Source organism: Sardina pilchardus, chromosome 7, assembly GCF_963854185.1.
Source record: "Sardina pilchardus chromosome 7, fSarPil1.1, whole genome shotgun sequence".
Classification (NCBI taxonomy): Eukaryota; Metazoa; Chordata; class Actinopteri; order Clupeiformes; family Clupeidae; genus Sardina; species Sardina pilchardus.
This window is the reverse complement of record NC_085000.1, coordinates 20,303,954-20,314,601: the sequence shown is the minus strand read 5'-3', so window position 1 is coordinate 20,314,601 and position 10,648 is coordinate 20,303,954. Positions and strand designations below refer to the sequence as shown.

Sequence of the window (10,648 nt, the reverse complement as noted above, 5' to 3'; positions counted from 1 at the left end):
CGTGCTAGTGTGCTGCTGCTGCTAGCTTGTAGTTCGTTCATTTGACTGGTTCAAGCTTCGGTGTGTACCTAACTGTAAACGTTAGCATACAAGGATGGTGCTCGATCTAGATATGTTCCGCACTGATAAAGGCGGAGATCCTGAAATCGTAAAAGAGACACAGAGGAAAAGATTCAAAGATGTGTCGCTGGTGGACAAACTGGTGTTGGCAGATACAGAATGGAGAAAAAGTAAGTGGCATATCCAAAGCTAGCAATAGCATTAGCAGCTACCTGTCTGGTCCACATGGATCGTGTTGTTTCATAGATCATAGCATTGGCTAGCTTTGCTAATTCATACAAGCCGGGATATTATAAACTGTGTCGTTCAGAAAGGTTAAAACTACGTTGTAATTGCTCGCTGTAATCAGAAATAGATATTTACAAACAATAATGGATGTCGTTTAAATACTTAACAGTTGTTGAAACATCAGCTTGCTTGCCACGTTAGCATGCAAAAGTTAGCTGCCGGTAAAATGGCTAACATGGGTCGCACAGCTGTCAAGTGCCTCTTCTAAAAGACATTTGCCTGTCGTGTGGTTGTAAGCAATTATTTGGGTTTTAGCGTAAGGTCAATGTACCATTGACAAGTATGTGTATTAGATTGCGGGTAAAGTGCAGCAGTGTATATCAGTTGGGTTGCAGTATGCAGGAAGTGTACTTGATTTAGCCATCTCTGCAGTGTCGTCAGCATACAGTCAGTGCAATCTGATGCAATCCAGTTTGAGTGAAGCACAAGCACGCCCGTCACAGCTTTGCATGGATGCCTAATAAGAATAATAATAGACAACACTGATGAAAATCATATTGGCCAGTAACATCGTCATTTAGCTGTTACACCCTTAAAAAAAACATTTAGTCGATTTTTAAATATTTTCGTTTGCAGGATGACGTTAGCTGAGCAAAAATGACAATGGGGCATTTTAATATGATCATAATCAGAAGTATCTGTGTTTATTCGCGCTTTAGTAGGCTGGTTGTCGGATAGTTTTATTTTAAGGGGGGAACAAGTGGGCTTAGAAAATCATAAGGTATCTGTCTTTTGTTTTTGTTGTTATCCATCCTAGAATCACTTGCAGTGCAACAGCACAATTCAAGTGTGAAAAAAATCTGGTCTTTGATTAAACCTGTCTTGATTAGAAGAAGAGGTTTCATGTGTTTTTTGCATAATGGTTGTTTTTCTTGTCAGGTCGTTTTACTGCAGATAACTTAAACAAGGCCAAGAACCTGTGCAGCAAGGCCATTGGAGAGAAAATGAAGGCAGGTGTATTTTCACTCTCCTGTCTCTCAATTTGCGAGACTGAATTTTTGGACCCCAAACTAATACTGTCCCAACACTGTATTAGTATGAAATGGCTAATGTAAAATATGGGTTAACCGCTCAAAACACAAACTAGTTAAAAGCTGATCCTTATGAGCAGAAGGTTTGCCATGGAATTAGAACAGCTATTCTACATGTAAGACTACAATTTTCTTTATTATTATTTCTTCAGAGTCACCTTATGACTTGTCATGAAAGCCTTTAGCACATCACTGTTAGACAATAATCCGAAATTGAATCATGCCTTACAAAAAGTCAATAATGGGTTCTTTTCCATGTAACAGAAAAAGGAGCCGGTTGGTGATGATGATTCCCTTCCCGAGGAGGCACAGAATCTGGAGGCTCTGGCAGCAGATACGCTCTCAGTATGTTTGTCCATTTGAACTGGGCAACATGTAGTCGAAGTTAATCACACCTGTATATTTGTACAAACAAACATATATTATTACATTGAGTAAAGATACGCTGACAATTTACTGTGACCGTTTACACCTGACATTAGATGAAAACTGCATGCTTGACCTTGGCTTTTGCAGGCGTTGACGGTAACTCAAATAAAGAAGGTGCGGCTCTTGGTGGACGAGGCCGTGCAGAGGTCAGACACTGAGAGGCTGAAGTTGGAAAATGAGCGCTTTGAGTACCTGCGAGAAATTGGCAACCTTTTGCACCCATCTGTGCCTATCAGCAATGATGAGGTTGGTGTCATGGACTGGCTGCACATACTGGGCAATTCATGATGCACAGATAAACTGGTGTGTTGTTGTTTAGGATAGTTGAACATTGCAGCATTTTTCCTTTGCATCACAGTTGTGGAGAACGTATTTCAGATTCCATTGTATACCTGCTTAGTATTCTTCCATTTGTATTCCAGTTTGTATGGAAGGCCGAAGTGTTCAAACCTTTTAGCTTAATTAAATTAAATCAGAAAGGGGCATGCTATTTATTGCATTCTGGTAAAAAAAGAAAGAAAGAAAGAAGTTGTTGTCATTGTTGTCATTGTTGTCATTTTTCCTCTGCTTTGTTTTTACTGTTTGACCTTTTCAACTCCCTAAGGATGCAGATAACAAGATTGAGCGCACCTGGGGCGACTGTAGCGTGCAGAAGAAGTATTCCCACGTTGATCTGGTTGTCATGGTAGATGGCTACGAGGGAGAGAAGGGAGCTGTGGTAGCCGGGAGCAGAGGCTACTTCCTCAAGGCAAGTTTATAAAGTCCTAAGTGACAAAACTATTGCTTCAGTAGATTTTGTGGACCAGTGTCTCATGGTGAGGTATTTGGTGTACCTCACGTCAACAACGTTTAAGCATACTTTGGTTGTATTATTCTCTTTTGTTCAAAATAGCAGCCACCTTGCTTTATTACACAGTTTACATTTTGTACCTAACTGATAGATACTTCATGTACTTAAATATGGCCACTCCTTTGCACATGCAGGCACTTGCCTAGCCCTCAGCAGTTTCGCAGCAGTTTATTTTTCTCTTGGTTGTGTAGGTGCCATCACATAATACATCATAAGACATAAATGTCACAAAATTACAATGCTTGTGGACAGATTGTCAGGGTAAACGCCGTTAACATTTATAGGATTGGAAGTATTTCGATTTTTTTTTTTTTTTAAATATCTAAACATTTTAATCATGTTTCCCTAGGGACCTCTAGTGTTCTTGGAGCAAGCATTGATCAACTATGCGCTGCGGATTCTCTACCATAAGCAGTACACTGTCCTCTACACGCCCTTCTTCATGAGGAAAGAGGTCATGCAAGAGGTCGCCCAGCTCAGCCAGTTTGATGACGAGCTATATAAGGTATCCCATGGCAACCTTTTTGCAGCAAACTTATCACCTCACACTTCAAGTTTTCAGTTTGAGTCTTGAATGCTCTTCTGTGCATTGTACTTAAATGTAGGTGATTGGCAAAGGCAGCGAGAAGTCAGATGATACCAGTGTGGATGAGAAGTACCTGATTGCCACCTCTGAGCAGCCTATCGCAGCCTTCCTGAGGGACGAGTGGCTGAAGCCTGAGGAGCTGCCCATCCGCTACGCTGGCATGTCCACCTGCTTCAGACAGGAAGTTGGTTCTCATGGCCGTGACACACGAGGCATCTTCAGAGTTCACCAGTTCGAAAAGGTTTGTTTCAAAATCCAAATCTAATTTTGATTCATTTAAGTATTTTGTTTATGGTATACTGTTCAGGCTGTGGTCAAATTATCAATGTTCAAACCTTGTTTATATCAAGAATGGGTCCCAAAACCAAGCCCTGTAAAGTATTTCTGTTCAAATCCTATGTTTTCGTATTATTTTCAGTTCATTATATTACTGAAGTAATTTCAAGGAAAGTGTTATTCATAGGCAGCCCAAACTTTGTAGGGTGCAAGACAAAAATGGCATCTGAAAAAAACTCTGTTTGAGTTTGTCATTCTGCGTGCGAGTCCACCCTGCAAACAAACAAAGACAGACATGTTCCATATTTTCAAACCATTACAAATTTGTTCAGCATTCTCACTGATTTTATACAAGGCCCTAGATTTGGAAAAAGGTGCAAAAAGAGTTTCACATTAATATAACCTTTACAAAACAAACAATGAGTGCAAGACCCTTATTATCACCAGTTTTGGACTTTTTCCATATCTAGGGTCTTATATAAAACTAATGAGCATGCAGTACAAACTGTGAATGGCCCAGTTATACCGAAAACATGTCTGTTTTCCACCCTACAAAGTTTGGGCAGACGAGGAATAATACTTTTCAAAATATTAATGGCCAAACATGGCCTCCAAGATAAGCATTTCTGAGAATGTAAAATAATACAAAATCAAGGGTGTGAACGCATTGGAATTTAATTAAATGTATATATTTTACAGGTCTTAGTTTTGGGACTTGAATATTAGGTTGACAAACCTTGAGCAAAATGTGAGATAACCCTAACCATTTTCCTGGATTTTGTTAGCCTGACGAGCCAGACCCACATCAAGATGTAGGGTCTGGACACTCACCTCAGACAGGGCGCAATCGGAGGGGTGGGATAAACAGTTGTCTTTCAAATTCCCTCCCCGCAATAGGATAACGCTAAACGAATCATCTTCTTGTTTTCAAGTAGCAGGATGCGTAACCTTCCCTCTCCACGCAATAGGATAACTCTAAACGAATCATCTTCTTGTTTTCAAATAACAGGATGCGTTACCGTCGCAACTTCTGGTCGCATGTCAGTCACCATTATGTTAAGCCCACCCACCGACTCTATACACGCTGTGATTGGAACGCTGGTGCTGGGGGTTCTCAGCTCCCTGGCTCAATGGATCGAGCCTAGACTGCCCCGCCAGCCAAATTACATTTGCTGCCGCTAGGGGCGTCTAGATTTCTAGGCTAGGATTTTGTCTGATTTAACATGGAATGACCCCAATTGTGATATATGATGTAGTACTTTGTGTTGGGGTCATGTCTTACCTCTGAGAAGGAGGTGATATTTTGGCGTGTGTATTTTGTTGTTGCTTTGTTCATTTCTTTGTTTGTTAGTTAAGATTGGGCAAGATTGATAATGAGAACTAGGTGGAAAGGTGTAGCATGGGCCAAGGAAAACCCCATTACATTTTGAATGGATCTGACTATTGGAGCATCTGCTCAAACATAATTTCACTCTCTCTAAAGTTGCAAGACATTTTCGCATTCACACGCACACTGCAAGATACAGCATGACAGACTGTTGGGCTTTGGAGGTATGCACTCTACTGAGTGCTCCTCTAGTTTTGCATCAGCAATTGGTCATTTATACTGTTCCATACTGTACCCACACAATTACATACTCGGTCATAAATAATTCAACAATGTTTCATAGTGTTCTTCAGAACTGATCACCGTCTGGCCTCTACACACAGATCGAGCAGTTTGTGTACGCCTCTCCACATGATGGCAAGTCCTGGGAGATGTTTGATGAGATGATTGGAACAGCCGAAGAATTTTACCGGACACTTGGGATCCCCTACCGCATTGTCAACATTGTTTCTGGTTAGTGCTCAGTGCTTTCAATCTAGATTGAACTAAAAATGCATAGAAATCCATAATGTGCTATAATTGTGTGCACTTTTGATCAAGTAAGTAAACTAAGGAAGTGAATTGACCTTGATGCTTTGTCATTCCCAAGGGGCTCTGAACCATGCTGCCAGTAAGAAGCTGGATCTCGAGGCCTGGTTCCCCGGATCTGCCGCCTTTAGGGAGCTGGTGTCCTGCTCCAACTGCACAGACTACCAAGCTCGCCGTCTCCGCATTCGATATGGACAGACCAAGAAGATGATGGACAAGGTAGGACAGACCAGATTATAACAGACATTTGTACATTACTTGTATCTTTGATTTTCATTTTCCAATATCAGGCTAGGCTAAAGTCATAGCCATTTCATCCAATTCTGATATATAAATACGTCTAAGCTCTATACCCTGCCACCAACATGGGGCAGTGATGGTGTAGTGCTTTATAAGCTGGTCTAGCGTGCAGTAGCCTGAACGTTGTGGATTCAATTCCCGGCTTCCACCGTTGTGCCCTTGAGAAAGGCATTTACCCCAAGTTGCCTATAGGGCCAATGCAATCCCTTGTAATAGAGTTGACATCTGTAAGTCACTTTGAATTAAGGTTTCTTTTTAAAGGCTGAATACGTCCACATGCTCAATGCTACAATGTGCGCAACGACTCGAGTCATTTGTGCCATCCTGGAAAACTACCAGACAGAGGAGGGTATCATCATTCCAGAGAAGCTTCGTGAATTCATGCCTCCAGGTAGTAACACATTTTGGTAAACGTTTGTAGAGATGGCAGTTTATCAGCTGAAAGGCATCATTGTTTTTTTTATTAATGGCTGCTTAATTTAACGACTTCCACTGACATATTCTGCCCTAGGACTGAATGAGATCATGAAGTTTGTGAAGCCAGCACCCATAGACCAGGAGATGAACAAGAAGCATAAAAAGCAGCAAGAAGGAGGGAAGAAAAAGAAGCAACAGACAGACGTGGACCTGCAGAGCAAAGTAGAGAGCATGTCTGTCAATGACTCGTAGGCCCAACCTTCCATTCTCTCCTCCAGGCCCCAGTCATCTCCTCCCTCTTAACAGACTCAGTACTCCCCCTAGAGGCTGCTCCTGTTACAGCTCTCATCTTGCTCCCATGCCATTATGTCACTGTACTGAGTCTCTCCTGGGGTCCATCATTATCAAATCTTACTCCACACCACTATAAGAGCAGGTGAAATTATAAGGGAAGTTTCAAGATACCGTTACTGTCCAATAGAGGTCCTGCATCAGAAAAATGGAGCTGCAAGTTTAGCACGGACATTTTAATATGGTTATCTGCCACCACTTATGTTAGGTGAATTGGATGAATTATGAGAAAATGTTGTTTTACACTATGAGATGGCACGAGGTTCTTCATTGTACCTTTGTCTTTAGAATGAATCCTCATTGTTATTGACAAGCCGTGTGCTATGCTGTCTGGTGTGCCCCTTGAACAAACGTAACTCTTAGGTTCATGCTTTCGATCGAAATCTGTACTCTTAATTACACAGTGAAAACATGCCGTGTGAAACTAGGATGTGCAGGTAACCATTCTGCTGGGTATTACTGCCATTTCTTGGCCCTAACAGCGCTGTTGGGCTTGAGATGAGCAGTAATGTTTAGCAGGTAAAGCTACCTTCTCATCTAATTCATATATGCATGGCATAATGTTTCTGTGGAAATCAACTGTACCCCAGCCCGCCTTTTGTACACTTCACCATCTTCTCCATCATTGCCAGATATCCTCTCTGCACTCCATGTGTTCTACATGGTCTGTTGTATGCTGTCACAACTGCAGTCTTGTATGAAGTATTAGTATGGCACCTAAAATAAAACTTTATCTAAACGCTACTTGCTTGCTTGCTTGATTGATGTTCCTGTTATTCACTAGGATATTCTTGCTGTCACATGCCTTTCTGGATTCTCAAAGTGTCACCCAAAAGGCCTGATGGAGATTGAGTAAGGATAATGAATGCTGATTTCCTCGTTGCATAGAATGAATGGTGTTACTGACAGAAGATCATTGAAGCATTTCCCTACAAATCTCCAGAAGAGAGAAAGCAAGCCAAGAAACATAGCCTCCAACAATTATCCTGATCTGCTGCCAATAGGTTTTACAACCACATGAATGTGCTTTAAGTAGGCTATATATCTTAACAAGAAGCCAAAATGCCCTCAATCAATTCAGTTAGTTTTTACAAGAAAGGAGCCTGGTAATGCACAATGCACACCTGGACACAGGGTCAATAATTTAACTTGCATTTTGCACCCTGTTTTTGAGCTAGTTTTGTAGTGCTGACACTACATGTCTGTGTTCTGTATGTCTGCTCACAACTGTGCACATTCTTCTGCATACACATATGTACCACTACACTAGGTTTGGGTCATCTAGAGATGTCCTGCTTTTGTAGAAAGAAATGACCGATCTCTAATGCAATATTTATGTGAGTATACAGATGCCCATTATCAGCAACCGTTCATCCAATGTTCGAAAGGCACATTCTGTTTGCTGATTTCATTTTAAAATGCTAACTGAGAAAACATTCGAGAACCCTTTAGCAAGTAAGCACATAATGTAATCTGAAAACTGCCCTGATTAAACAACAATGCGACTGATCTCAGCTGGTATTCTGTCTATAATGGAGTGGAATGGAAATTTGTGACCTCAAACTTTTGAACGGCAGTGTATGTCCATAGATATGCAAGGAGGGTTTCATGCCTCTACTGCTCCAAAATACCAGACAGGTGGGGTTATTCGGCAGTTTGGTTCTTTTATGTTAGCTCTATTTAGCCACACCCTGTATTGTGGTATCGTGTTGGGAGAGCATTGTATGTTTCCTCATAGGTTAAGTGTCACACTGTTATTGCCAGAGGAACTTTGGGCACCATCTCAAAAGTGATTTGGATACATTGTGTGTCCCGCCCAATTCAATATCTTTTCAGTTTATCTTTGATCAAGGTAACTGTGACGTGATAAACATTCCAAAATATACACTCCCAAAATAAAACTTAGGCCTTTGACTTTGGCCTCTGACATTTAATGTAATATAAAATAATCTTTTTAGAGTATGGGTGCTTATTGTAATCCTATAACTGCTATATATACACATATTTTGCAATAACATGTAGTTTCAGGAGAAGAGTGTATAACACTTTTAACACTGTTTACAGTCACATCAGATATACCCTATAACTGAGGTGCAATAAATCCATATCAGAGTACTGTGCGGTAAGGAAGTACTTTCAGTAGTCAGTCATTAACTCAAACAGACTTTACTCCTGTCAGGCAGAGGAGAGAGATCCGTCTTTCTTTTGAGGTAAGAAAAAGGTATCTTTAGGAATAACAAACCAAGTTATGTCACTTCTTTCTTTGTCAGACATTTCTTCTGGATCATCTAATAATATTCCTCAACTGTAAATTTGATTTGCTTAACGGACCTGTAATACCGGTGACATCTTTGTTTTGTCTGTTTATAGACCCAAAGATGACTGAATCTGAGGATAATGAGATTTCTTTCACAGTAAAAGTACGCTCTGTTGATATTATGGAATACTGTCTTGGTACCCTTATAAGGGCACATATGAAAATGTTCTATTTTATAGGTAATCTGGTAATATTCCACCTCTTTCTATTGTTCATGTTAGTTCCTTGGTCGCACGGAGGTTCGCCATCCAAATGGAATGCAGACTTTAAATGAGGCTGCAGGGTCCTTGCTGGTACTGTGCTGGTGCTTTCAGCTCTCATTGACTTAAAATAGTCTTAATTAGTCTCTATTAAAAGACTTAATAGTCTTTTCTTAAGATAGCCTAGTATGACATTTGTCCTTTTTGAATAAAATATATTACGCTTTTGACCATATACTCAAGTTATAAGACTGTTTGTCTCATCATGAAGAGTATGACGAGTATGTAGAAACTAAAACCTTCAAATCCCTAAACTTCACTGTGTTTACCCATGTAGAAACCTGACAAAAATGACAAAGAGAAGACAAAGAAGAGCAAAGCTTACCTTTTCTTGTCAGTGAGCGGAATTGATATCCTAGAGTACAAAACAAAGGTAATAATCATAATCTGTGCCATATTTCTGTTTCAATAATCATCTGAATCCTGATGCAATTTTCAACTGAATGTGCGGTATACTGTACAGTCTGTGTCTTCAATAAATGGAGCTCTGCTTCTGTAGCAATTAATTCAGACATATGTTCTGCTCTTTCAGTTTTTGATCCACTCATGTCGTCTGGATTCAGTCTCTTTCTGTGCTGTCTACCAGACCATGCCCAAACTGTTTGGCTTCATAGCCAAAAATCAAGCCTCAGACACGTACTACTGCTATATGTTCCAGTGCAAGAAGTTTGTGCGTATCAGGTATCAGTAACTGAACTATACTCCTGTTGACCTTGAGTCTTTGGAATTAATTTCTGAATCCCTTTTCTCATCAGTCACACCTGGTGGTCTCACTCATTGGTGACACGTTCAAAGCATGCTCTAAACCTGAAGAGGTCAAGGGCAGTCGTGATCTGGTGGTAGAGGCCCTGCGACTCCGGGTATGTGTTCATATTAGCAGCACAATGAAATAGAGAGTGACTTACAGTATGCATGTTCTAGAAGCAGATTGTGTGTTTGTGTAATGTTGTAAGTCGCTTTGGCTAAAAAGCGTCAGCCAAATGTAATGTAATGAAATGTAATCTGTGTCTTACCTTTGCATTCCCGTCAAAGATCAAAGCACTTCAGAGAGAAAATGAATTGCTGAAAAGAAGACTTCGAGAAGCTGGAGGCGTACGTACACACATACTTGTACATGCACACAGATCTGCACAAGTGTTGCAGTTCTTTATTACCATTTTTTGCCACTGTTACGATGCTCATGAGTGACTGAGACTGTTTGCAATACAACTGATTTCAGAGTTCAGAAGGAGCCAGGAATTTAGATGGTGACAGCGATGCAGAGTCTTCCTCCCACTCCCAGACTGACCTATCAAAAGGTACATAAAGTGATGTTGAAACAGAAATGTATATGTGAAGGCATTGCATTATGTCCTTTCAATTGAAATGTATTTTTCTCTCCACAGTGAGATTTAACTCTGATGGAGACAGAGTTCCTCTGATTAGGAACAACTGAAAGAGATGCTCTGAAAACCACAACACTGAAACCAAGAAAGCTCTAGAGAGTCTCACCATGGACTACCTACCTTCATTTATAGCAATAAAATCACAGTGGTTGGAAACTTTGTGTTTATGGAATTTTACTTTCT

The 10,648-nt window shown here is 40.6% G+C and overlaps 2 protein-coding genes across 2 annotated transcripts; both read left to right on the top strand.

Moving 5' to 3' along the window:
• sars1 (seryl-tRNA synthetase 1) lies at positions 1–7,247 on the top strand. The gene is made up of 11 exons (XM_062541152.1): positions 1–230; positions 1,228–1,298; positions 1,644–1,724; positions 1,896–2,054; positions 2,413–2,556; positions 3,008–3,163; positions 3,264–3,485; positions 5,231–5,360; positions 5,497–5,654; positions 5,997–6,126; positions 6,247–7,247. Exons 1-11 carry the CDS (start codon positions 95–97, stop codon positions 6,402–6,404), a joined length of 1,545 nt encoding a protein of 514 aa, XP_062397136.1. The 5' UTR covers positions 1–94; the 3' UTR covers positions 6,405–7,247.
• Positions 7,248–8,637: 1,390 nt separating this feature from the next.
• LOC134087565 (PTB domain-containing engulfment adapter protein 1-like) lies at positions 8,638–10,622 on the top strand. The gene is made up of 9 exons (XM_062541150.1): positions 8,638–8,713; positions 8,874–8,923; positions 9,042–9,113; positions 9,358–9,453; positions 9,613–9,750; positions 9,836–9,940; positions 10,113–10,172; positions 10,300–10,378; positions 10,466–10,622. Exons 2-9 carry the CDS (start codon positions 8,882–8,884, stop codon positions 10,513–10,515), a joined length of 642 nt encoding a protein of 213 aa, XP_062397134.1. The 5' UTR covers positions 8,638–8,713; positions 8,874–8,881; the 3' UTR covers positions 10,516–10,622.
• Positions 10,623–10,648: the final 26 nt, after the last annotated feature.

Bases quoted from the DNA above. Each gene is read 5' to 3' on its own strand.
- sars1 (XM_062541152.1), top strand. From the start codon at position 95: ATGGTGCTCGATCTAGATATGTTCCGCACTGATAAAGGCGGAGATCCT. The intron at 231-1,227 runs GTAAGTGGCATA...TTTTCTTGTCAG, and splicing joins AGATACAGAATGGAGAAAAA to GTCGTTTTACTGCAGATAAC. The intron at 2,055-2,412 runs GTTGGTGTCATG...CAACTCCCTAAG, and splicing joins TGCCTATCAGCAATGATGAG to GATGCAGATAACAAGATTGA.
- LOC134087565 (XM_062541150.1), top strand. From the start codon at position 8,882: ATGACTGAATCTGAGGATAATGAGATTTCTTTCACAGTAAAA. The intron at 10,173-10,299 runs GTACGTACACAC...AACTGATTTCAG, and splicing joins GACTTCGAGAAGCTGGAGGC to AGTTCAGAAGGAGCCAGGAA. The intron at 10,379-10,465 runs GTACATAAAGTG...TTCTCTCCACAG, and splicing joins CCAGACTGACCTATCAAAAG to TGAGATTTAACTCTGATGGA.